This window comes from Eutrema salsugineum, unplaced genomic scaffold, assembly GCF_000478725.1.
Source record: "Eutrema salsugineum unplaced genomic scaffold, Eutsalg1_0 scaffold_9, whole genome shotgun sequence".
NCBI classification, from domain to species: domain Eukaryota; kingdom Viridiplantae; phylum Streptophyta; class Magnoliopsida; order Brassicales; family Brassicaceae; genus Eutrema; species Eutrema salsugineum.
This window is the reverse complement of record NW_006256342.1, coordinates 6,001,235-6,028,569: the sequence shown is the minus strand read 5'-3', so window position 1 is coordinate 6,028,569 and position 27,335 is coordinate 6,001,235. Positions and strand designations below refer to the sequence as shown.

The following is a 27,335-nucleotide window of genomic DNA, read 5'->3' as shown; positions in this document are numbered from 1 at the left end:
ACGCAGGTAGTTACTATTGGGTACATAATCTCATCGGTATGATCCCTCCTCCTGATCTAACTTTCATGGTTATCCACTTATCCTATTATGCTTTTATGTTCTTTAGTTATAAAAATTAACTCATAAGATTATATCGCAGATATAAGAATAACAAACAGTTGACAAATAGATTAAAGGAATTTGCGAACATGAATATGAATTATAGACTACATATTAAGTTAACTATGAGAGAGTGGATGAATTAAAAAAAAACAAAAAACAAAAAAATAAAGAGGCAAAGAGGATGCAAGGCGAAAACGGCGTTTCGTGAAACAAAACCATGGCTTTAACAAGACTATTTTTATGTAAACATCGTCGAATGACGAATTGACGACCATTATCTTTGATTCGTTTGCATGTTGTAACTCGTTTAAATAATAATTGTGGCGATCAAATTTTTATTTGGACGTCAATATAGTCGATGATATAGATAATGTGACAATGATTACGAAAAGGATAACACACTTAAGCGTAACACATTGTCCACAACAAAATCGTATTATACCCTGTTAGTACAGTTGCAAAAAAAAAAAACTCGAAGAAATAGCTATAAACTAAAGTGAACAAAATTGCTAATAGTGAGAACATGTTAAGTAAAACTCGGTTTTTTTTAATCTCTATTTATCTTGTATCGTCTAAACACATCAGTGCAACTGCACAAAAAAAACCCAAAAAGCTAAATAAAGATGCATTTCAACAAGTTTTCGTAAGAATATTGTTTAATAGAGGCATCTAAAAATATTTGCCTAAAAGCATGTTTATCGGCATCTCTTAACCCATCTCTTAGCAATTTTGGGCCGATAAATAAATGAAAAATAAGTTATTAAGCGAAAAACGTTTCTTATTTCGCATTCGATAGAAACGTTTCTTGACGCCACATGTCGGATCTTGATTGGATGATGAAATGGCGACCCAATTTTTTTTTCCCTTTCCCATTTCTCTTTCTTCCTCGACGAAATCTGTTTCGTCTCTTCCTTCTCTGAATCGCCTCACCGCCTTCACCGATTCTCGCCGTTTCCGATCAAAGAGACGTCTGCCAAAGCTATATTGGGATGAAGATGTGAAAGGAGCTTATCTCCCGAGAATATGGGTGTCTATTGAGAGTAAAGAAACAAAAGAAGATGAAGATCCAAAGATAGTTGAATGCTATACAAGAGAGAACATTGGACCACGTTAACTGCTGGAGTTGGAGAAGCAGAAACTCGAAATCAAAGGCAATGATTTGGCCAAGCGGGAAGCACACAATGAAACCCATTACGGTTTCTCTATTATACCAAAAAAAAAAAAAAAGATTTCTTAATAAATCTCTTAACTTAACAATATTAGTTTAATAATCCCTAAGAAACACATCTGTGTTTCTCTAATAAACATGGTCTAACCTTTATTTACATCTTAAGAAAACTACTCAATACTATTAGAGCATCATTATCGCTTAGAAACAAATGGTGTTTCTTAGCATTATTTAATGCATTTAGTTGGATTAAGAAATATGTATAAGAAACACTTATTTTTTGTGGTGCATTGGGGAAAACTCTATATGTGTTTCTTAAGCATAAAAAATATATATTTTTTATTTAAAATTAAAAAAGTGTTAATTATTACATTCTTAACATAAAAACAACACAAACATACATAAACTTAGCAAATCAAACATTTATTAATCAAATTTATCAATACAAACTCAATTATTGCATGCTCCACCAAATCAGCTTTCAATTGTAGATGTTGTTGCTTATCCTTAATTTTTTTCCGAACACCCATCATATCGGCTATGTTTGAAGGCATAGATGTTTCATACGTGAGATCCACATACGAACTCCTGCTTCCTTCTCCATTTTGGAAACCTGAAACGTCAAACTGTCTGTATCCATCTCTTTCGTCTTCTATTATCATATTGTGGAGTATGATACAAGCTCTTATAATCTTTCCTACTTTAGCTTTATCCCAAAACATAGCTGGATTTTTAATAATGGCAAATCGAGCTTGCAAGACTCCAAACGCACGTTCGACGTCTTTTCGATAAGCTTCTTGTTTTTCAGCAAATTTTCAAGCTTTTTACCCATGTGGAAGTTTAATAGATTGGACAAACGTTGTCCATTTTGAATAAATACCATCAGTGAGATAGTATGTTAAGTTATACTCCCTTCAGTTGACAGAAAAATTTGCTTTCGGAGCGTGACCTTGTATTATGTCATCAAAAACAGGTGAGCGGTCAAGAACATTGAGATCGATTAAGGTACCTGGAGGTCCAAAAAACGCGTGTCATATCCACAGATCATATGAAGCGATCGCCTCTAAAACGATAGTAGGTTTTCCTGAACCACATGAATATTACCCTTTCCAAGCGGTTGGGCAATTCTTCCACTCCCAGTGCATACAATCAATGCTTCCTATCATTCCAGGAAATCCCCGTTACTCTCCAATATTAAGCAAGCGTTGCAGATCCTCTGGGGTTGGTCTTCTTAAATACTCATCACCAAACAGATCAATTACTCTTTTTACAAAATGTTCCAAACATGCACGAGCCGTAGTTTCACCCAGACGGAAGTATTCGTCCACCGTATCAGCCGCACTGCCATATGCCAAGAGACGAATGACAGCTGTACACTTCTGAAGTGCAGACAGACCAGGCCTTTCGAGAGCTTGTTTTTAATCAATGAAGAAGGAGAATAAAATGGGAGAAGAGAACATCGAAGATGAAGATATGATAAAACAATGGGTCATTACTCCAAATATATAGACGAGTGATATTTTACATGTGGTGTGAAATATTCCTTTCATTTTGTGGTCTCAAACTTAGGATAACAAACTTGTGGTATGAAATAAAAATAAACAAACGACAAGCATAAAAAAAAAAGACAAAGACTTGTGACATTGTCTATTGTTTTGTTGTACCCACCATAACCCAACCTTTGTAATTATGTGCCGACAATAGTTCTCAACCTGAGACACAAAAAAAAATCACAAACAAAGTCGAAGAAAAACAATTAGTCATTTGTTGATAAATTTATCTATGAGATTGCCATCATGTTCGTTTGCACACACATCGAGTATTCTGCAATATAAAACTCTAGAGGACATAAATCAATATTAAGAGTATGACATAAAATCAACAGATTATGTATACAAAGAATATTATGACATAAAATCTAACCAAGTCTATCTGGTTATACAAAAACTAGAAGTTCTTATCAAACAGGTTTATGTATCTTACATGAGTGCAAATCTTGTCTATAATGATACAAACTGTCTCATACAGGTTTATGTATCATACATGCTAACCGAGTGATAGAAAGACAATGAACAACATACTATTACACAAACAACATATTACAACAACATAATAGAAACACAAAGACAGTTAACAACAACTTGAGATAAAAAAAAACAGAGCAAGAAGCAAACACCGATCCAGAAACAGAACAACAACTTAAGTTAAAACATTAAAACAAACTTAAGGTAAAACCTTAAAACAAACACCGAACAAGAACAGAACAAGAAGCTACATCATTTCGGATATGAGCGTCTTCTTTAGAGCTATCTCATAGTCTTCAAGTGGCACCTTTTTGGCTAGAAGACTTTCAAGTATAGCCATCCTTGACAACTGTTTCTTAATTGCCAAGTCCTTCTCTTTCATTTGCCACAAGGACTGAAACTCAACCACAGGAACCGTCGTATCTACGTTGCTCTTCTTTGCTTTGGCTTTTGATGTCTTCGCTCCTGGAGGTCTCTTGCTTCTAGTTTCATCATCACAAGCATTTGAATCACCAGCCATGTTACTTGCGGATTGTGAGGCATCTTCACATCTTTTTTTTTGAGTTTCCATCTGTTTTGCTTGTTGAAAGTTCAGACCACTTCTGATCATTCTTCAGCTCCTTCCAAGCATGTTCTATATTGAACTTCTTCTTGTAGTTGTTATAGAAGATTTCATGTGCCATCTTGAGAATATCATTCTCATTCATACCACTTGTTCTCTCTCTCGTTCCAGCTTCATATGCTCCACAAAATTTGCATACTTGGTCATTTATTTTCTGCCATCTTTGCTTGCACTGGATGACCCCTATGTTTTCACAACCAGCAGCATTTGGTGAAGCAGCAAAATACTTGGCTATGCGTGTCCAAAACGCACCCGATTTCTGCTCATTACCCACAACTGGGTCTTTACTCGTGTTTAACCATGAGGAGATGAGCAAAATATCATCACTTGGGCTCTACTGCATTCTTCCTTTCTTCTCTGTTCCAGGTGATGCTTCACCAATGCTTGCAGCAAACTCAGAGGTGCCTTCAGCAAAACTAGAAGCATAACCGCAGAAGACTGAGTCTTGTTGGCTGTTGAAGAGTTCAAAAAAGTTGAAAGATGGAGGTGCAGAAGGGAAAACCATAGGGTTCAAGGAAGAGGTAAAGATGCCAATAAGCAAAGATAAGAAGGAGAAGCACAACCCAGAAGAATGAGAGGAAGCAAAGAGAAGAAGGAGATGAAGCAAAGACAAGAAGGAGAAGCACCACCGAGGCAATGAGAGGAAGCAACGAGAAGAAGAGAATGAAGCAAAGAGAAGAAGGAGAACCACCACCGAGGCAATGAGAGGAAGCAAACCAGAACAACAAGGAAAAAGAAGAAGTTTTAGAAGGAAAACAAAGCATAAAAGCAAACAAGCACCGGCTTAAAAACAAGAAAACAAAGCAGCATTTAACTAGAGCAAAGAAAGCAAACAAAGCAGCATTTAACCAGCATTCAAGCACTATCTAACCAAACAAATCCAAAAAGTTTTCCAGCATTCAAGCCATGTATCTAACCATATTGACTAGACATATATCTAACACTAAACTCATCAGTACTCCATTTATTACATTAGGCAACCATTATCTACACTAACTAGGTATTTATGATCATCTAACTGAATTGAAGACATACCTTAACAGCTTCATACCGCCTTTTATGAACTCAATCTCCACGAGCCGAAGCAGCAAATAGGTTTACAACCTTTGTTCCGAGCTGAACCTGCAATAATGTAGACACAATATTAGACTCATATACCATGACCCATTAACATTACACTTTCATGATCACAGTTTACTACTATATCATTCAGTAAACTTGGATAATTAATCGATTCTCAAACTAATTCATGACATATGTTGAAACTAAATCCAAGATGAAACCGATGGAGAGATTATGAAAATCAGATGGTGATATACAAGCTAAAGGTAGCCTCCCTCCCTTTAACAATTTCAGTTACTCCGACTAAACAAATACAGGACACAAAAAGCAATCAAAATCAGCATCATAAACCCAAACTTATCTGTCAAATCGAAGGAGAAATCGACGAAGGAGGGTTTAGCCGCGTTTCGGACTGGCAGAGACGACCATGCACGCCGGAGAAGTCGACGAAGAGATCGAGTTGTGGTTAGAGCAAGAAATCATCTCGACGAAATTCTATCTGGTTTTTTTTTTGATTTTAGCCAAGAGGTTCGTCGAACCCAGGACACAAAATAACCGAGAAAATGTTGTCCCCAAAGTTTTTTTGTCACCGATAGCTTTTTAACCATTCAGGTGTTGCCACGTTGTTAATAAGAAACAGATCCTTCTGATGCCAAATAAGAAACAAATCCTTCTTATTAATGGGCCTCACCTAATTTTTTAATTGCCATTAAAGTCTAAGAAACAACATAAGAAACAGCGATAATGCTGGTTTAAAAGCATGTTTATTGGAGAAACCCTTATAGGTTTCGCCATATATATAATAGTATTAAATTTAAAAAAATCCATTAAAAAACTTGATTTTTTAGGTTCATTGGAGAAACTCAAAATATAATTTTTTTTAAAAAAAAATTGATCTATTATAAAACATGAATGATATATAAAAATTTGCGTTTGAAGCAAATGTGATCATAATCAAAATGACATTACAAATTTACAAGGATAATTGAATTATGATCCATAGCTCAAAGATGGTCTTGACCTATTGAAAAAAGCGAGAAGAGGTGTTACCAGCGAATGTGTACAAACCATAAGGATGTCCTCATAACCAAATATTTCACCTAGTTCTTCCCCATAGAACTTGTAAACTAGCAACCACAAGTGAGGAGTTCTTCCCCGTAGAACTTGTAAACTAGCAAATTCTTGGCTCAAAATGATATCTCTAGTCAAAATTAGAAGAAGCCAAAGTGAGGAGTTCAAATTCAGAGAAGCATTTCAGCAATATGAACAGCGTTTAGAGCAGCTCTTTTGCATATTTGATCTCCACAAACGAAAACATCCAGCCTGAATTAACAAAGTTATAGCCTTCAACCGAATGAAAAAAAAACTAATTTGGTCCAAATTCAATAAAAAAGTGAAGAGACAGTTTGTGAACCGAATCGTCGGCGGAAGACAGATATCGTCCAACCATAAACGTGACACTTGTTTAAGAAGGATCAATCTTTATGATCTAAGCTATTTTTTTTTTTTTTTTGGGCCATTAATTCACTAAAAATCCAGGGAGAAACCCCCAATAAATATGGTCTAAAGTATTAATCTGTTTCTTAAAGCTAAAGAAACATCCCTCTGTATCATCAAACCGCGAATCTTCGACCGAATCCATGAAACGTGAATCTTCGGCCTTGATTTGGTTAATAATACATACATTGCACAAATTCTAAATGAAAAAGTCGGCCCAAATTCCGGGCCCAAAGTATAGGCCCAATATTTAGATATTACCCACGCGCGTACATCGAAGCCGAATCGCCGCTTCCTCCATCATCTCAAAATTCAAAATCACTCGAGTGCCTGAAGCTCATCATCGATCTCTTCCCAACAGTATCTGTCAAAACGTATCTAGGGTTTCTCTGATAAGCAGGCGAAGAACTCATAAATTTCTACAATGGTGAGATTTTCTGTGTTTTAGTTATCCTAATTTCGAAACCCTAATTTACTTTTTATCGTTTTTTCCAATCTTGCTTTTTTGGTAGTGCTGTTTTCTGGTCTCTGAGTGTATTACTGTGTGATCAGGGAGGCGAGGGCGAAGATCTAGAGCCACTTTTTGACTATCATCGTGTTCAGCCGGCGAATTTCGTTTGCATTGACGGTGAGTTTCAATTTTTGATTTTGGTGACTGAGCGCGAATATAGAGATGAATTCTGGCTTTGAACCCTTGCAGACGACGATTCTGATGTCTCTGAGGTTCCGGTTAAGAAGAAAGCAAAAACTTCCCAAACGGTAAGAATTGATCTTTATGATTTGCTCCGTCACTGAGCTCTGAGAGAATTTTGGGAACACATTAGTAAATCATGGTATTTGGTTGTTGGGGAGCGTTAGGAATTTGAAAGTGTTCTTTGATTCATTTTTGCGGTTTTTCTTGGTTCTGTTTATGTTTATTGTTAGCTTTGGTCCACTGTAATCGACGATTCAAGGTTTTGTTCTTCACAATTCTGAGTCTGAATCTTTTTATTGGCTTGGCATTTATGGTATATTTTGGCTTGAGTAAAGTCACACCTGTCTTTCTTTTTTTGAAACATTGAGATTTCCTTTTGTATAGTTTGTAATTGAAGATGAAGATGTGAAAGTGATTGAAGTGGCGGGTGATGATGATTGGTTGCCTCCTCCGCCAAAGGTTGTATTCGAGAAAAATAAAGAGCCCGGTGAAGATTCAACCATTAAAGCATTGAGGTAGTTTTGTATGGTCGAGTATCTCTAAGCTCTATGATTCCCATGTTGCTATTAGAAGCCACGGTTTTTTTTCTATCTTCTCTTGGTTGATTTCACTTTCCCATGAAGCGTTGAGTTTTGATCCTGCTAGCTTTTGTTTGTTAATGCGCCCTGATGATATGATTTCGTTTAATGTAGTGTCGTTTCCTTTTTACTCTGTTTTTGCTATCCCCAACGAGTGTCTTTGTTACACTTTGATTCTAAGTTCCTAATTGAATTATGCAATGTAGGTCGAAGAAGATGGAGCTCATGACATTCACGAAAACTGTAGTGGATGTGATGCAGGAAGCCGAGGAGTCTGCCAAAAGAGAAGCTGAAGTATCAGTCAATCGATCTCCAGAGGCTGCTACTCAGGCACCACCAGGGCCTAATGACAGGGCCAAGCTTGTCCTTACAATACAGGACAAAGATGGGCAGAAGCAATTCCGGGTGTATGCGGTAAGTTCTCTCACTGCTTGCGACTTACTAGCCAACCTTGCAGTAGCAAAAAGCTTACTATCTAAACTTTGCATGCTATAAGTATACATAAGACTTGGCTAGTACATCACTGCTTTGATTACCCTCGCTAATATCCCCAGATAGCAAAGTATTTCGAGCTTTCTAGAAAATCATGAGTATAAATAGTCGAATGAAGAGATCCTTGAAGGGGTTGACGATTTGAGAAGGGTTTAGGGGATCTTTTAGAGGCTTAAGGATTGTAGAAAAAACCCAGTATTTGTCTTTCCTTTGGTTGGTTTCTGATATACACTTTGATTTCATCTAATAGAAGAGAGAATAATTTCTTGTTCTTATCAATGTTTCGTCACAACATAGCATATATACACACATAATGAAATATTGGTTGCTCTTTGCAATGTACTATGAGCAGCACATTATGCTTTCTTTTTTGTTATCTCTGTTTAATTTAGCGTCCAATCCCTTAGATTTATAGAGATGCTACGGCCTCTTTTTATTTTCTAATTCACATGTCCAAACCTGATATGCCTTTCCTGTAATATATGAGATGCCTTTGTATACTGATCATGTTGATTTGGTATTCTACCATTATCTTGTAGGATGAGAAGTTTGAGCGGGTTTTCAAAATGTATACTGATAAAGTAAAGCTCGACCCGCAAAACATTGTATTTATTTTCGACGGTGACAAGATTGATCCATCGACCACTCCTTCTAATCTTGAGATGGAGGAGGGTGATATGATTGAAGTACACACCAAAAAAAGATGACAAACAGGTAACTGATAAAGAAGTCATCATCTTTTATTGTATAGTAAAGTTCATTATCTTCCAATAGATTCAAGATTCAGGATCTAATTGGATTCGGTGGTGAAGCTTTCAGCAGACTGAACTCACGCACCTGCTTGTTGCATCGGTCTGCCAAATTTGGTGTGTCGATCCAATTCAACTTTTTTGAAGACCAGAGTTTGTACATGAGCATGAGCATGGAAGGAATCTCTGCTAAAAGACTCTGGTGTTGTATCAATGACCTTTCACATTTTATCTGAATTTTTTTTCCTTTCCTAGTTTCTTTCATCGGTTGGATAACATATTCACCATTTTTGTTTTAGGAGTGTCCAATATATAGCTAAACCGAACCATTTTGATCCTAACAAAACCGAAGAAATCCAATCTCAACTTTCTATCTCTTGAAAATCTTAAACCAAATCGAGCTGGAAAAAGAAAATTTGATCTGAAGCTTAGTTTTCTACATTTTTTTGATAACAAAGGTGATAATTTTGAAAAAAAAAAACAAAACAAAAAGAAAACATAGGAAAAAATAGTGATAATCTTTTTGATTTCATGTTATTCCACTAATTTTTTTACCATTGAAAAACATTTTCAAAACTAATTTCTAATTAGGTGTTTAGTCCGCGACTTGCGCGGACCGAAAAGTTTCATTGAAACCTAAAATAAAATTTTATGTCATAAATAAAAAATAATTAGATCAAGAATTTGATACATACAAAATTAAAATAAAGTTAACCTATAAAAGTAATCATTGGTTAACAATAAAAACTTTAAAATCAATACTAATAAGTGTATAAAATCAATAAACACAAACTAAAATAAGATTAATATGAATTATTCATATTTTTCTCTTTTTATCTTTTAATTTTTTTTCTCTATCATTTTTTTTTGTTTTTTTGTTTTTTTTCTTCTTCACTTTCTATGTCTTTTTTTTTTTACTTTTTATTCTGCTGATTTTTTTTTCACGTTTTCTTCTTCTTCTCCACATCTTTTCTTTTTTCCTTTCATACATCTTTTGATTTTCTTCTCTTCCAGGTTTTATTTCCATTCTTCTTCTTCTTCAATGTTTTATTATTCTCTTTCTTCTTCTTTTTTTCTTTTCCTTTTTCATTGCCATCGTCTTCTTCATTATCATCGACTTTCTATTTTTCTGGTGTTTTATTCGGCTTTTAACTCATCTTCATATTCTTCTACTTTCTCCAATTCCTCATCTTTTAAGGTTTTCATCCAATTTTTTCTCTTCCCTATCTTCTTCTTCTTCTACTTTGTCTTCTATTTTTTTTCTCCTTCAACAGATTCTTATTCCTCTTCTTCCAATTATTCTTCATCTCTCTAAATTCTTCATCATATTTTAAAGATCTTTGCCTTATCTGTCTTTTTACTCCTCTCATGGTTTCAATTTTCTCCTTTTTAAGTTTTTTCTTTATACTTTAAGGTCTTTTTTATCGTTATTTTGTTTTCAAATTGGTCCTTCTATATTTTTCTTTCACCTTTTTTTTTTACTTCTTAATTCATCTGATTTGGCCTTTGGTTTTTTTCAATCCAAATTTACCTTTTTCCTAACTTTTGTTTTTCTTTCATCTCCCAAGTTTTCTTCCATTTTTAATTATTTTTTTTTCTTTCCACTTCCTCTACTATCCAACTGGAATTTTTCTTTATTTACTTCCTTCTTCTGATAACCTTTTGTCTGCTCCAATTGGTCATTTAATTTTTTTTTTTATCGTCATCGACCTCTCCGACTATTTTTTTATCTTACTTGTTCATTGTATTATTTTTTGTTCATATTATCGTTGTTTTCTTATTCTTCTTCTTTTTCTTTATTTTTTAGCGTTTCTATTCTTTGTTTTTTCCTTCTTATCTTTCATTGTTTTTGACTATTTCTTCTTATGTATTGTATTAATCTTATTTGACTTCTTGATTTTTTTTTCATTCGGTTTTTTCTTCGTTTTTTTCTGTTGATTTTTTTTGTTTTATTTGTCTGCCCCTTCTTCTTTGTTTTATTTTATTGTTTTTGTATTCTCTAAACTCTTATTCTTCAACATCTTCTACTATTCTTCTTTTGGTTTTATAAGCCGTTTTTATCTTCTACTTTTAATTTCTTCTTGATCATTTTTGTCATATCCAAACTTTTTTTTCTTTCTAATTTTTGTTTGTCCTTTTTGCATCTTTACTTTCTTCTTTTTTATTTTCTTTTTCATCGTCGGGTTTTCATCTTCTTATACTTTATTTTCTTCATCTACCATTTTTGTTCTTCTTTTTCTTTCAGTTTTCTTCTTCAAGATTGAGTTCTTCATCTCCGGATCCTTATCATTTTTCTTTTTCACTATTTTGTGTTACCCATCTTGATCTTATTGTTCATGGTCTAGGACTTTTTGTTCATTTTTTCCTCATTTTTTTACGTTTTCGTCAACTCTATGCTCTTCTATATGTTTCAGTTTATCTTTTTCTCTTCTTTTTCTATGTCGTTTTCCCTTTTTCTTTTTTCTTTTTTGGTTTTTTCCTCTGAGTCCTGCTAGAGTATTTGGCATCTCTTACATTATTCCAAAAATAAACAGAATTCAGAAAGCCATCTTTAAAACAAGCAAAAAAAAAAACAAAAGACTTAAAACCTGTTCATTAGACAATGAAGATGATTTATGATAAGTTGACATGGTTTCAATCACGTTAAGTAAGGAAGAATAACTGACAACACAAAACAACAATATATAATCGATGAACACTACTACTGGTACTGAAAAAACGGAAAAACATTAGTAAAAAAAGAAAAATTGATTTATAAAAAATAAAGACGGTAAACAATACAACAAAAAGCCGACCAATGTAGAAACCAAACCACAATTGAGCTTAAGATACATTTAAAAAAGTAATATATTTATATATAGCTCTCAACTTAAGGTAAGATTTCCCACATCACATGTACATTTTTTTTTCAGATAATCTTGCTCAACAGATAATCCGATTAACGAATAAAGGGGAATTAAAAAAAATTTTATTAACGAATAAAAGGGAATTAGTTACCTAGATAGAATGAGAGACATTATAGCGAAAAATTTACTTTGCATATATTATATATGATATGATTCTAAATATTTTTTTGATTAAATTCTAATTTTTAAATTTTTGTTATTTTCTATTTAAATATTTTTTGATTAAATTTCGATTTTTAATAATTTTTATTAAATTTAAATGTTTTTTGATTAAATTTCGATTTTTAACAGTTTTTTTATTAATTTACGATTTATAATATTTTATTTAGTTACGATTTTAATATTTTTATTTAATTATGATTTTTTATATTTTTTTAATTAATTTACAATTTTTAATAATTTTGTTATTAAAATTAATTTAAAAAATATAAGAAGGGGTAAAGGGTAATTAGCCACCCTAAAATTGAATGAGAAAGCTTTAACTCAAAATTTTACTTTGCTTATAATATTATGATGTGTAATCACTTGGTTACTTTAAAATTCCTTAAAAGAATTTCAACAAATAAGACTGAATCAATGGCTGATCAGGTAGTCAAGTGTTTTTTTTTTTACCAAACATGGCGATACTCTTTGGCTTGTTTCGGTTAGGTGTATCTTTCAGTTAGAAAAAGTATTTTGTTCGGTCCGGGTTGGCTACAACACGTGGCTAGCTCTTATTGGTTACAAAAAGCTAAGCTTTAGGATGATGGGTCGAGAAAGAAAACTGTCACAGTGGAACATACGTCCGTGGCTTCCCCATATCTCACGTGCATAAGGATAACGTATTCACCAATACGTAGGTCCCACAAAAATCTACGTGGCTTAGACACGCCAGCATAACAAAAAGAGGAAAAAAGCCGAACCGACGATATTATCAGATAGGAAGTTCCTAAAAACAGAGAAAGCTGTGTCACGAATCTCTCTGATTTTAGCTTTCTCACATAACTCTCTTCAGGTAAATTTTCCTCTTTTTTATTTATTTATTATTATTTTGATTTCAATTGTATTAACTGTGTTCGATCTGTGATATCTGAGCGATTACAGACTAACTTTTGCTATAATTTTTGATATTTTGATGAAACAGGGACGAATCTTCTCATAAGTAATGGATATTTTCTCGAATCCAAAGGATTTTGGGTTAAAAAAAAAAAATAATTGAGAAAATGGAAAGATTATGTGAGTTTTGCAAAGCATATAGAGCGGTGGTTTATTGTATAGCCGATGCAGCAAATCTTTGTCTAACATGTGATGCAAAGGTTCATTCAGCTAATGCACTCTCAGGGAGACATTTACGCACGCTTTTATGCGATTTTTGTAAAAAACAGCCTTGTGTTGTTCGATGTTTGGGTCACAAAATGTTTTTCTGTAAAGGATGCAACGACAAGGTCCATGGTAGTGTCACGTCTAAGCATCATAGACGTGAAGTGAGCTGTTATACGAGTTGCCCTTCTGCTAAAGATTTCGCTGTTATGTGGGGTTTTCGAGTTACAGATGATGATGATGCTTCGTTAGAGAAATCTTTTTCAATGGTTAAACCTAAGGTTTGATTCTTTTTTTTTTTAGTTAATGTTCTTTTGAGGTTTTGTAGATGATTTTTCCATCTCTCTGTTTAGATGCAAAGAGAAGCTGGTTATATCTTGGAACAGATTCTTGAACTGGAGAAGATTCAGCTCAAGAAAGAGAATGGTGGTTATTCATTGACAGAACAAGCTGAGCCTTCTCCATTGGAGCTTCCACAACAATCTGAAGATCGATTAATCGATCTTTCACAGACTGGGAAAGAGCTGATTGTTGACTTTTCACACTTGTCTTCATCTTCCACACTTGGTGATTCCTTTTGGGAATGCAAAAGTCCATTTAACAAGAACAGTCAGGTTTGGTTCTGTTAGTATCATTACTATCATATATATAGTTCTTTGTGGAACCATTTAGTTAGTTACATGATTAGCTCTGTTTCTTCAGTTGTGGTATCAAAACCTACAAGACATTGGAGTTTGTGAAGAGACAGTTTGCGATGACGATGACTTCCATATACCTGACATTGATCTCACTTTCCGAAACTTTGAAGAGCTTTTTGGAGCTGAACCTGATCCAACTGCAGACAGTAACAACGTCTTATTTGTGGGAACACCAGCTCGCAAACCGCGTGAGGTTTGAGAATCTTCCATCAAATATAGAGTCTACTAGAGCAAATCACTCTCGTTTAATAACCATTATAAATGTTCTAGTTATATAACCTAAGGTCTCTCTCTACTTTTTATGTATGTGTGTGTGTGTGTTCAGATGAAGACATTTTCTTTACCATTCAATAATTCCATATTTGCACCAGCTTCCTCATCTCGTTCATTCTCAAGTTCCAACGAAGGAGGAAGCAGTCACAATCACTCAGAGGAAGTAATCTCTTTTTGTTCCCCTCTCTCTAACAATGCACGTTCAAACGCCATCTCAAGGCTCAAGGAGAAGAAGAGGGCAAGAACGTAAGTCTTAACACAAGACGGTCTTCCTGTTAAAGTTATACAAAAGAGTACAGTATATCTTAACTTTTTGATAATTCCTTATTCATATATTTTTCTTGATTCAGAGAGGAGAAACAAGCTTAGTATTGTCCCAAGAAAGCACAAAAGATAGTCGCGGTACAATTGCATAGCTACTGAATTGCTACATCTCTTTGTTCATCACCATAATGCCTTTGTACATAAGATACTAATCTAGCTGTTCATCTTATTTACGTAATTCAGTTTCTTGCATGCAACTGTGAATGAAGCCTAGTTCTTGTTAATGATTTATTTGTTTCACCATCCAATTTGTAATCACAGGTTTGCACCAAATTCCACCAGAATTTAACTTTATCCGTAATGTTAAATCAAAAGGTTACTTAACAAACAATGACATTGACAATGATAAGATAGGAAACAGTGTAAATTGTAAGACTTGTGTTACCAAAACCATAATTGTTGTTTTCATGAATGTTGACAAGACCATTAAAAGGGGTTAGTTATAGTTGTGATGAATAAGTAAAACCCTCTTTTAAAGTTCCACTATCTTGCAAGTTTTGTGGAAAGACCAATCTTATCCCTTGAAATAATCTTCAAAATCAAGCAATTAGTTGAAACAAATGATTCGTTTAACCATAACTGGGCCGGGTTATTAGTATTTCCAGCTACTATGGCTTCTCCTAATTATTATTGTCAATAAAGAACACATTACTCTTACTATCTACATCCAATATTTTAAAATTCATATGATTATATCAAAATAATCCTCATAAAATGCTCAAAATATATAGTGGCACAACCGTAATTATAGCTTAAGACTGTAAAGACTCTGACTAGTTTCTCAACTTCACACGGAGAAACCTTTTACCAGAGGTGATTCTTTCTGTTAGTTACTTCTAACAACCACCAGATATTTCCATTAATTAATTATATATTAAAAAAAATCCTAAAATCCTTCTTCATAATTTCCCTCCAAAGAGGTGAGCAAACCCAGGCCTGTATAAATAGCTAGTAGCGTTCTCTCTCGAGCTAATTTCTCTGTCTAACTTTGATTCTCTCTCTCTAGCGAAAAATTTTCCTCTCAATTTTCTCGGCAGTTTCTCTCGGATTTTCCCGGTAGTTTCTCTCGGATTTTCCCGGTAGTTCTTCTCTACTCCAGGTAAATTTCTACTGCCTTGATCGTCAATTTTCACTCCGGATTTCTCTTTGATTCTTTCGTATCAATTCGATTTTCACTCTCGAAAAACTAGATCTGGATTTCTTTCAGTTATTTTCCGCGATTTGTATAAACGAAGACGATGTTCATCGAAATCCGAATTTCCAATTATCATTTGCTTGAAGAGATTTCGTATACGGTTGCGTTTTCTTCTTCGCGAGATTTATACTTGTGCCGTTACAGATGCAGAAACTTCCGATCTCTCGAGCTTCCTTCTCAATTGATGATAACTCGAATCCTTTTTTCGCGATTGCAGAACAGAACCGCCGGAATCTCACCGAGAACCATGGAAAACGAAATCGCGCCGTATACCTACAGCGGCAGCTCCGCCGGCGTCGTAGGAATCATGAAACCCCAAGGAGAACCGTCCGGCGTCGGCGTCGCTCCGCCTTCTCTCTTATGCGACCAGCTCTACAAATCCAGCCGCAACGTCATGCAGCAGCGCCAAGACATGGTGAATCGCGAGGCGTTGTGTTACACGCGCCTCCACGAGGCCTCGCTTGAAGCCGAAGTGCTCCGTCTAGAGAACGCCCAGCTCCGATCGATGAATCGTCACCTCAAGACTGAGCTTGACCAGCTGATCCGATCCTCTATCCAGAACCGCCTCAATCACGACAGGGTTCCGCTTCGGATGCTTAGCAACCTCTCGATCGGAGGGAATCACGACGCCAACGGAGCGGAGAATCAGAACCGTGCGCCGATTCGAGATGAAGTCAGCGAGGAGAGTCCGACGAGTGTGATTGAGAACGAGGACGTGAACCGTTCTTCGCTACCAAAGAGCATCTCCGTGAGGTCGAGCGGTTACTCTAAGTCGAGCCAAGGAGGTGGTGCTGCTCAATGTGGGAAATCTCGTGGAACTTTACCTAAGCCTGGAACTTGCGGTCAACAACTCACTACGACGGTAACTAACTATCTTTGTTTTCTTGTTAGGAGATTTTGCCTTAATTAGTAATAAGTTTGGTTTAGTGATTTGGGAATCATCATTGATACTAAAGATTTGGTTATCTGATTACAATCTGCGTTCTTTAGAAGATTCCATGATCCTCGATTAGAAACTCAGTGTTGGTAACAGTTGATCTGTTCTGAATTCATCGCTGCCTGTACTGTTTATTCATTTGTTGGTGTTGCTTTCTGCTGAGAAACAACATTATCCACAACTTACGTTTAGATTTAGATTGTTTGAGCAGGATAAAGAAACAAAAGAAGAACAGTATTGATGATGTTTGCTTTCTTTGAAGTCTGAACTATAGATGTCAAGATTAGTGGTGATGAATGAATGAAATGCAGGAAAACCTGTATCTAAGAGGTTGCTTTACTTAGAGTCGTTATAGGAACGATTCTGGTTTAGTGTTTTGGGAAATAGGTAATTTACTGAGACACTGTATAGACTTTTCTTAACTGATGAATCACAGAGCTGCATATCTGATTCTTTATATAATACCACAATCCTCTAATGGTGATGAATGAAGGGCCATGATTGGATGAAATGCAGGAAAAAAGTATTTCTGAGAGGAGGCTTTAATTAGAGTGGATATAGGAACGATTTTGGTGTCAGTGTTTTGGAAAATAAGTAGTCACCGAGACTATATAGACTTGTTTAACTGTTGAATCTGAGCTGCGTATATGATTCTTTTTATATTGATACCACAGTTTTCTATTCCTCTGCTTAGAATTTAAAGATGTAAGGATTAAAAAGTGATGAATGAATGAAATGAAATGCAGCAAAAGGTATATGTGCGAGGAGGGAAGAAAGAAGAAGAGGAAGAAATAGAAGTGGAGGTGTACAATCAAGGGATGACAAAGACAGAGCTATGCAACAAGTGGCAAGAGACAGGGACATGCCCATATGGTGACCATTGCCAATTCGCTCACGGCATTAAAGAACTCCGCCCAGTGATCCGCCATCCTCGTTACAAGACTGAGGTTTGCAGAATGGTTCTTGCCGGTGATGCCTGTCCTTACGGCCACCGTTGCCACTTCCGCCACTCTCTATCTGAGCAAGAGAAGCTCATGGCTGCTGGTTTCAAACCCAAGTCCTCCTTCAAGGTGCTTAAATGACCTGACCCAAAGGTAAATATCAAACAAAGGTTTGAATCATATACCTACCTATAATTGAACAGTACTATACCCACGTACAGAGATATTCATAGCTACTATTCAAATGCTTTGGCAAATAGCTTTTCGTAAAGAGTGAATAATGTTGCATTCGTAATAGAAACTCTCTGGAGACAAATGGCTGTTTGACATTTTCTCTCCACTATACTGAGGAACATTTGCTGGTTATTCAGATGATCAATGTTTTGTTAATACATAGAAGATTTTAAGCCTTTTGGATGCGTTTGTAATATTGAAAAAGCTTCAACAATGTGCGCAAAAACAGAGGAAGGTTACAAAAATCTGAACGGGGGCTTAAATAGAGGTCTAATTTAGGGCGCAAGGATTCAATGTTGTGTATAAATGCATCTTCTTTAGAATTTTTAATGGAAATCTCTAAAATGAGAGTTTTTGATAATCAATGTAAATATGCAACGTATCAAGATTTATGTACACTTTCACCTCAAGCATATAGTTAGTGCCGTCCTAAACTTTTTAGTGGCTTAAAGCATAAAAAAAGATGTGGCCTTTCAAATTAAAAAAAAAATATCTAAAAATATAAATTAATGGTAAAAAATACTCAAAATAACAAAAAATTGTAAAAATCCGTAAAAAAAAACAAAAAATTGTAACAACATAATTTTATTTTTGAAAAAAAAACAGATCTTGTAGCTTTCCTCCCAACAAATTTATTCATAATCTTCTCATAGTCGAGTTTATCAACCATATATTTTTCAATAGATATCACTGATAATCCATTTAGCTTTTCTGGTGACATAGTTGATCGTAGATAATTTTTTATCAGCTTCAACTTTGAAAAACTTCTTTCTGCAGAGGCAACTGAGACTGGACTTGTCAACAATAATCGATAAGCAATGCATGAATTTGAATAAAAATCCTCCATTCCTTTCAAAAAGTTCAATACCTCTGTCGCCCTTTTGATTTCTATAGGTAAACTTTTCCTTAGAAGTATAAGCTTAGAGCATAAATCTTCTCCGTTTACATCTGAATGTGCACCATGCCTCAAAAAATCTTCAAGCTTAACACAAGATTCCATCAAATCATCATCACTAGCTGATTTAAGCTTCTTCAAATCAAACAGAAATCCAAAAGTTTTATCATAACTTTGGAATTGTTCAAATCTTGTTTCAATAGAAACAATAGCTTGATCCATGATGTTTATGAAGTAATCCACCTTAAATCCCTCCTCTCCGAGTAATACTACACTTTCATCATCATTCTCAGTATCTTCATCAAAATGTCTTTTCCTTTTTCTAAGACGCTTTGGCTTCTCATAAAATGTCGGCTCAATCTCCATTTCATTTGCAATTCGTGTAGCTTCAGCTTTTGCTCGCTCAAAACCTGTTTCCCCGTATTCTTTCAAAAATGACACAAGTCCCTTTAATTGACAAATAGCAACATCAATGTCCATGTCCTCTGACTGTAGAATCTTGCTTACTATGTTAAAAGCAGAAAGAAGCTCGTGCCAAATAACCATTCCAAATAAGAAATCAAACCCTCCAATTCCATGTGATTCACTCTCAGCAAGAGACTCAGCCTGACTTCTATGCATCGGATTATCACTATTGTCAGCCAAGTAAAATAAAGCATCTTGTATTTTTGGAGCCTAAAATCGTATAGGCTTCACACTATCTATTCGACTCTCCCATCGAGTTTGTGATAATGGTTTGAGTGTTATGCCATTTACCATCTTTCTAAATATCTCCCAGTTCTTAGATGAAGATGAAAATAGACAATAAATACGTTGAACAATCCCAAAAAATGACACTGCTTTTGTAGATGAGGAAGCCATATCACAAAGCGCGAGATTAAGGCTATGACATCCACATGGAGTATAACAAGCTCTTGGATTTATTTCAAGCAATGCACACCTTTGTATTTTCCTTTCATGTTTGCTCCATTGTCATAACCTTGTCCTTTCAAATCATTAATTTTCAGCTTTAGATCAACTAATACCTCTCGTAGAGTGTCAAAGAGTCCTTTTCCTGATGTGTCTTTTACTTCTAAGAATGTCAGAAAAAACTCCACAACTTTGGGTGACAGCTCCGAAATATCCACGCATCGTATAATAAGAGTCATTTGCTCTTTACGACTAATATCAGGAGTACAATCGAGAATTACCGAAAAGTACTTTGCATTATGAATCTTCTCGATGATCATTAGCTTGATCTTAGATGCAAGTAACTCTATTAACTCATTCTGAATTTTATGACTGAGATAATGATAACGAGTTTCACCCTTTTCAAACCGTCGAATATGCTATTTCATTACTGGATCAAATTTTGCAATCGCCTTAATCATACCCATAAAGTTTCCGTTATTCTCATCACCAAACTTCTCATTTTCTCCACAGAAAGCAATATTATTTAGAGCAAAAGCTTCCACCAACGAAAGAAGCCTCAACAAATTCTCCCTGTCGATTTCTTCTTGCGCATGTCTATCAATAGTGTTATTCCTTTGAAGTCGCAATTCCAACTCTGTCCATCTAGTCATGCATAAAATATGATTATGACTAGTTTCATGTCCTTTCAAACGAGACGAAATGTTTCTCCAGTCACTAAACCCAGTACTTGCCAATATAGGACGATCTTCTTCCTGGCTGAATAGCTTACAACACCAACAAAAAATAAGATCTTTTGATTTTGAATAAACTAGCCATCTCCTATCATGGTTCTCTCCATTGCTCATTTTTCTTGTATAAGATGAATGAGAAAAACACCTACCAATTTTATCTCTTGGAAAGTGATAATCAGCCGCTAATCTGGTCGGAGGACCCTTTTCAACCAGGACATCTCTCTCTCCTTTCTCAATTCTTTTCCAATTTCCAGGATCATTAAAATCTACTTTTGCATGTTTATCATTGATCTTTATGAGATTTTGCTCTCTAACCTCTTCCATATGCTCAAAGCCATCAACACTTTTATGTTGCTCATCGGTATGCACCTCGTTCTCACCATTCTTACAAGCATCAATTTCAGTTTCATTCTCGTTTATCTCATCCTCAACAGCCACATCAACTTTAGAAGTTCGAGATCTTGTAACAAACTGAAGCATAGAATTAGCTTGAGTTTTAATAAATTCGTCACTTTTCTTTTTCTGCATTCTTTTGACTGATCCAGGGACATGACGTCTAGTATTTACCGGAGGCATCTCACTGCAAACAAAGCAAAGCCTATTGTCAACATATAATATTAATAATTAACTAATTAATGAACAAACATACATATTTTAAAACAAAGAGCTACAATAATATTTAGTAAAGGAACCAGATTCTTTTTTGTTTGCTTTCATTTTCAAGCAAGCTTGTTATTCTTAAATTCATGCTTAAAACTCTAATTTGAAGAGTTTTTTTTTTTTTTGTTTTTCGGTAAAACCCAAGCCAAGAGCTATGGTCGTAGATCATCTCAAACTCTCCATTCTCAAACATGTGTTTGAGACGTAGATGTTTAAACGAAGTTATCATCACGGAATAAAAAAAAACTTATCATCCCGAAAAAAAAAAAAACTTATCATTCCAAAATAAAAAAAACTTATTATTCCAGAATAATTTTTTTTTTAAATTATATCTCACATTTTCTGGAGTAGAAAAAAGATTTAGATTCTATTCCGAATTAGAGAAAGAGAGAAATTTGTTGTGTCTTATTTCCTCAATAATGAGAGGCAAGCCCGTTCCTTAAAAGCTTGTAAAGCGTGGGCTTTAGGCCACAATTTTATAAAAAAATTTTAAGGCCACACTTAATGTTATATGCTCATTTTTTTTAGTAGAATTTTCTTTTTTTTTTTTGTTAGTTAGAGTTTAGGCTCATATCATAACGAGTTTTAATTAGAGTAGTATTGTTAAAAGTCCCACATTGGTAAAATGTGGGCATGACTAAATTTTTGTTAAGCTTCGTTTTAGCAACTCCATTAACCCTTCACTCCCTTCTGAACTTGGAAATCTTAACAAATTAGAGTATCTGTCTCTTTGTTGTCATGGTTTAGTTGGTCCAGTTCCTTCCTCCATTAGTAACCTAAGTCTGCTTTCCGGTATTGACCTTAGCTATAACTATCTCACTGATATCCCAATGGTGCAAAATCTAACCAAGCTCACATCTATAGATCTTTCAGTTAATAACTTCTCTGGAACCATTCCTCCTAGTCTCTTCACTTAGCCTTTATTATCATATCTTGTATTGAGTTATACCCATTTCACTGGTCCTATTGAAGTTCTCAACTCCTCTTCGTCATCTAAGCTCGAGATTCTATCCCTTCGCCATACCCACTTTGAAGGAAAAATCCTAGAGCCTATCTCAAAGCTCAACAACATCATATTTCTTGATCTTTCTTTCCTAAACACAAGCTACCCACTTGACTTAAGTCTCTTATCTTCTTTTCAATCTTTGTGGCACCTCGATATTTCCGGTAACAATATATTTCCAGCTAGTTTAAGTTCAGATTTCCCATTGACCTTGGAATGGTTGTTAATGGCTGGATGTGGCATCAAAGACTTCCCAAACAGCTTAAAGACCCTTGTGAACTTGGAGATGGTAGAGCTATCATACAATAGAATCAAAGGGAAAGTCCCTAAGAGGTTATGGAGCCTTCCTCGTCTGAGCACAGTATATCTTCAAAGTAATATGATCACTGGCTTTGAAGGTTCGTCGGAAATTTTAGTAAATTCAGCGGTGCAGCTTTTAAGTTTGGGGTCAAACAGTTTAGAAGGAGCACTTCCTGATCTACCACTCAATATCACCTCTTTACCTTGATCTGAGCTACAACAACTTCACCGGTCTGATTCCTCAATGCCTGAGTAACTTCAAGTATATGAATCTCCGGAACAACAACTTGGAAGGAAGTATCCCAGATAAGTTCTTTTCCGATGCACCTCTAGAGACACTCGACGTTGGCTACAATCAAATAACTGGAAAGCTTCCAAGATCTCTTCTAAATTGTTCTTTTCTGGAGTTTCTAAGCGTTGACAACAACCAAATCGAAGACACATTTCCTTTCTCGCTCAAGGCTTTACCGAGTTTGCGAGTCCTTATCCTCAGCTCAAACCAATTTTATGGTCATATATCTCCTCCTCATCAAGGTCCTCACGGATTTTCCAAGCTTCAAATATTTGAGATATCTAATAACAAGTTTACTGGAAGCTTGCCACCAAGTTACTTTGAGGATTGGAAAGCATCATCACTCAATCAGAATGAATACAAGAATTTATATATGGTGTTTGCCGGAGATACAATCGGTCCAACATCTTTCGCCGAGGCTGCTACAACAGATAGGCACTACAAAGGTTCAAATATGAAGCAAGCTATGACCCCTAATTCCTACGCCACCATCGATTTATCAGGGAATAAACTTGAAGGACAGATTCCTGAATTTATCGGTCTCTTGAAGGCACTGATTGCCATCAACTTGTCCAACAACGCCTTCACAGGAGGTATTCCCCTGTCTGTTTCAAATTTGACTGACCTCGAGTCACTCGACCTATCAAGAAACCAACTCTCAGGAACTATTCCTAATGGACTCGGAAGCCTCTCGTTTTTGGCCTACATAAATGTGTCTCACAAACCATCTCAGGGGTGAGATACCACAAGGAACGTAAATTACCGGGCAGCCTAAATCATCTTTTGAAGGAGATGCAGGGCTTTGTGGTCTTCCTCTGGATGAAACTTGCTTTGGGAGTAATGTGCCACAAGCACAACACTCTATAAAAGATGAAGATGAAGATGAAGAAGAGGAACAACTGTTGAACTGGAAAGCTGTGGCAATAGCGTATGGGCCTGAAGTGTTACTTGGATTGACCATAGCACAAATCATTGCTTCATACAAACCGGAGTGGCTCGTCAAGATAATTGGTCCAACTAAGCGTAGAAACCGTTAGTATTTCTTTCGGTTTTTGAGTTTGAATCTTCAATGTCTTGTCAGTAGTTCTTGGTTTTGTATGGACGCATTTCCCTATGTTTTGTTGTATGTTTATCTAATGCTTTTGTTGTATTTCATTTTCTATCAAATAAGAATGGCGAATTTTATGTAGTATATTTAGATTTATGTATATTTTCACCTGAAGCTAGCATATAGTGCTAGACATGTTCTCCTTGAGTACAAATCTTTCAGTAAAAAACTAATGATGCATGGGATCTTTTGATAATTTAGTTCCGCAATAGATAATCGAATTAAAACAAGAATTTTCAAGTTTTAAGCGATGCTTTTCTTTTCTTTCTTGCGATCATTGCTTAAAGATGGGATATTTTATATTATACGAGATGGTTGTTAAGAAAGTATAATATATTACTGATTTCTTGAGATTTTCGGATATAAATTGCGATGAAGAGGACACTTATCCCTGTCGTGGACTAGTTTTGTCAAGCGGTACAATAAAAATTTAGTTTTATTGATCAAAACTTTAATGTCGCTAAAATTTAATTAAACCTTCGAAGTATTTATTGATACTGCATTCTTGGAATAACGCGCTCTAAGATCACACCCACTCGATGTTATATTGTGTAACTAATTAAAAAATGTCATAATCATTTTTACAAATGTGAACTGAAAAAGCTCTCTAATACATATTTTTGTTAGAAAACAGGGATGCTACAGCTGCTTAAACGGTGAATAAGCGCTTAACAGCTCGAAACCGGTACGACTCTGACCTTCATCGGCCATAAATTTGGAAACCAATTTTTTTTGTTAACAGCCTAAATAATTAAAACGGTTCAGTAATCTAAACCGATAGTACCGAATTAACATACATAACATCATAAAGAATAGATCAATGCACTTTGTGCCAAGTTGTCAGCCTTCATGTTCTTTGCGCGTGGTATATGAATTATCGAAAGATAGGTGAAAGTTTCTTTGCTTCACAAACTCCTCTAAATGTAATCCAAAGGATGGCCATTCCTCAGGTGTCGACACCATCTTCACTAATTTAGAATAATTTGTTGCAAAAACTACATCCGTCTTCTGGTTCGTATTCATACAAAGTATTGCCCAGATAAAAACTTCGAATTCTGCATGAAGTGGAGTTAAGCTACGCCATACATTCATTGCGCCTATTATATTTTTCTTAATTCCATCTTTAAAATAGTACCACCCTAGACTTGATGTCTTGTCTATTGCTTTTCAGGATCCATCTATATAACACCACTATCCCCTATAGTGGAGGCTTGTGGAGGGGATACTTGTTAGTTGGAAATTTGTTTCCACCTCACTTTGTTGTGCCTTTTCCCAAAGTACTGTTTTGTTTCCGCAATTCTGAATATAACTTGTGGGTCTTTGTCCGTATTTGAATATAATTTGTCATTCTTGGCTTTTCAAATATACCACACTATCCATGGAAAATGTGAATTTTTGTATTCTTTTGGGATTCTCCAAAAGAGATGGTCAAAATTTGTAAATACCGACATTGTTGGGAAAACCCCTGTAGGAGTAGGTATCTGTGTAGGACCCATACTTGTAATGCTGGTGGACATTCAAAAAGAGCATGATTAATTGTTTTTTCTTCTGCACCGCATCGAGAACATTTGTATCGCATTGAATTCCACGAATTTTTAAAAATTTTGACATAGGCAAGCATCTCAGATTCCATGTATGTGCTTGTAGCTTTTTAATGTCTGGTCCATAAGCGAGCTCTTTATCTGTTCTTAAGTCTTGATTTTCGACTTGATAACCAGATTTCACCGTATATCATCTGGATTTTGTATAATGCGACCCGAGAAAGTCGGGTTTATACGTACTACTTATAGGTATACCGAAAATTAGTTATACATCTGCTGGTTCTATAATTGCGTTAATTAAGTCCAGATTTTATGTATTCGTTGCCGGGTCAATCAGGTGATTAACCTTTAAATTCGGGTAATAATTGTAACCCTTACAAATGGCAGACCTCGGGCAAGAAGAAAGTATCCAAGGATCATTCTATACAGAGATGGATATGCTTGAAACGACTCTTTTGATTAGCCCTTTTTTAACCAGAGATCATGCCGAAAGAATGCTACGCCATCCGTATAATGGAGTGTACGATCTGATCGGATCGAGAGGATCAGCATTCCGATAATACCACCCTTTAAAAACTTTTGCGAAAAGAGACTGCGATTTGTCTATTAATCTCCACAACTGTTTTGCTAGTAATGCTGTATTTACATCAACCAAATTGCGGAAACCCATTCCTTCTTCCGACTTAGGTCGACACATTTTATGCCACGTCAACCAATTAATTACCATTTGAAGACCACCAGTATCAAGATAATGTACTAGTTAATTTTGTTGTAACTATTTTGGGGAGACGGAAGCATGACATAACAAAGCTGGGCATTGCCGATGCCACTGATTTAATTAAAACCTCTTTACCTCCTTCCTTTTGATAAGAACTTCGATATCCAACCATTTACCTGGTCTTGTTGCTTTTCTACTACGTAATTAAAAATCTTGCTCTTTGCTCCACCAAGGCTTTCCGGGAGTGCTAGGTTGTATCCCATTCTTCCAACACATGATATTCTTAGGAGCTGTTTCAGCTCATTTTTCACCGTATCAGGAACCGTATGGCCAAATCGTACTGACGACTTATCAAAAATTAATTTTTCCCCTGAAGCCTTCTCATACTGACTAAGTATTTTGAGAATCATTTCCCTCGTAGCTTTGCAGAAAAATAGGCTATCGTCCGCAAATAATAAGTGGGAAATCGGCGGACTTGCTCATGCGATTCGTAGACCCGTTAGTGAACTATTTCTTTCCATTTTCTTAATATTATAGCTATTAGGACCTCCGTACATAAGATAAACAAATACGGCGATAAAAGATCTCCTTGTCGGAGCCCCCGATTTGCTGTTATTTGTCTTTTTGGAATTCCATTTAGCAGGACTTTATATTGAACCGATGTAATGCACTACATCATCCATGTGATCTATTTTTCCGCAAACCCGAACTGTCTCAGTAAGTGTTCTACAAAAATTCATTCTACTCTATCATACGCTTTGCTCATATCCGTCTTTATTGCCATAAATTTTCTTTTACACGAATTATTGGTCTGTATATCATGGAACATTTTCTGTGCTATCAGAATATTATCTGATATCAGTCTTTCGGATACAAAGGCCGACTGTGTTTCCGAGATGAGATTAGGTAGTAATTTTTTTAAACGGTGGCATAGTATTTTTGATATGATCTTATCCTACATTACATAAACTTATTGGTCTTAATTCCGTCATTTTAGTAAGTCGCTATTTTTTGGGTATTAGACAGATATTTGCCATATTTAAACGTTGATCAAAACCCCCATTTCCATGAAATCATTGATCATAATCACAATATCCGCTTTAATAATTGGTCAAGAGCTTTGAAAAAATAGGACCGTCATTCCGTCTGGTCCCGGAGCTTTTTCCGGGCTCATCATGAAAAGTGCCGATCTGACTTCCTCTTTAGTAGCCGCTGCTGTGAGCATTTTGTTATTCTGTTCCGTAACTAAAGGGGAGATTTCCCCCAACGCTTCCGCAAAATCTGTCCGGGAGGTTATTGAAAATAGTTCTTCAAAGTATTGGACCGCTACTTGTTCAACTTGTTCCTCGGTCGATACCCAAATTCCTGATGTATTGTATA

At 35.5% G+C, this 27,335-nt stretch overlaps 4 protein-coding genes and 2 pseudogenes across 7 annotated transcripts in view; 5 read left to right on the top strand and 1 right to left on the bottom strand.

Annotated features, from left to right (window-relative positions):
- LOC18008358 overlaps window positions 1-42 on the top strand; it is a 679-nt gene extending 637 nt beyond the window's left edge. Inside the window, exon 2 of the mRNA XM_006391114.2 lies at window positions 7-42. Within this exon, the coding sequence (XP_006391176.2) occupies window positions 7-42 (36 nt within the window). The remainder of the gene's footprint in view (window positions 1-6) is intronic.
- A 6,720-nt stretch (window positions 43-6,762) lies between these two features.
- Window positions 6,763-9,336, top strand: LOC18008677. The gene is made up of 7 exons (XM_006391112.2): window positions 6,763-6,902; window positions 7,028-7,103; window positions 7,176-7,234; window positions 7,554-7,684; window positions 7,954-8,161; window positions 8,779-8,953; window positions 9,052-9,336. The coding sequence occupies exons 1-6, from the start codon at window positions 6,900-6,902 to the stop codon at window positions 8,944-8,946; spliced, it is 645 nt and encodes a 214-aa protein (XP_006391174.1). The 5' UTR covers window positions 6,763-6,899; the 3' UTR covers window positions 8,947-8,953; window positions 9,052-9,336.
- A 3,453-nt stretch (window positions 9,337-12,789) lies between these two features.
- Window positions 12,790-14,728, top strand: LOC18008678 (putative zinc finger protein At1g68190). Of its 2 annotated transcripts, none has more exons than XR_002897657.1 (6): window positions 12,790-12,888; window positions 13,018-13,474; window positions 13,547-13,807; window positions 13,896-14,084; window positions 14,263-14,410; window positions 14,515-14,728. XR_002897657.1 is itself a non-coding variant. In XM_006391111.2 (6 exons), exons 2-6 carry the CDS (start codon window positions 13,097-13,099, stop codon window positions 14,531-14,533), a joined length of 1,041 nt encoding a protein of 346 aa, XP_006391173.1. In that variant the 5' UTR covers window positions 12,790-12,888; window positions 13,018-13,096; the 3' UTR covers window positions 14,534-14,728. The 2 variants fall into 2 exon arrangements, 1 of the variants encoding a protein (XP_006391173.1); XM_006391111.2 differs by having other exon boundaries at window positions 14,217-14,410.
- A 740-nt stretch (window positions 14,729-15,468) lies between these two features.
- On the top strand, window positions 15,469-18,034 carry LOC18008668 (zinc finger CCCH domain-containing protein 15). 3 transcript variants are annotated; one of them, XM_024152270.1, is made up of 3 exons: window positions 15,469-15,587; window positions 15,901-16,545; window positions 17,367-18,033. In XM_024152270.1, the coding sequence occupies exons 2-3, from the start codon at window positions 15,931-15,933 to the stop codon at window positions 17,700-17,702; spliced, it is 951 nt and encodes a 316-aa protein (XP_024008038.1). In that variant the 5' UTR covers window positions 15,469-15,587; window positions 15,901-15,930; the 3' UTR covers window positions 17,703-18,033. The 3 variants fall into 3 exon arrangements, with proteins under 3 accessions (XP_024008038.1, XP_024008032.1, XP_006391172.2); XM_024152264.1 differs by lacking the exon at window positions 15,469-15,587 and adding an exon at window positions 15,663-15,783 and having other exon boundaries at window positions 17,367-18,034; XM_006391110.2 differs by lacking the exon at window positions 15,469-15,587 and having other exon boundaries at window positions 15,663-16,545; window positions 17,367-18,034.
- Window positions 18,035-18,545: 511 nt separating this feature from the next.
- Window positions 18,546-20,813, bottom strand: LOC112082903 (annotated as a pseudogene).
- Window positions 20,814-22,210: 1,397 nt separating this feature from the next.
- LOC18008750 lies at window positions 22,211-23,756 on the top strand (annotated as a pseudogene).
- Window positions 23,757-27,335: the final 3,579 nt, after the last annotated feature.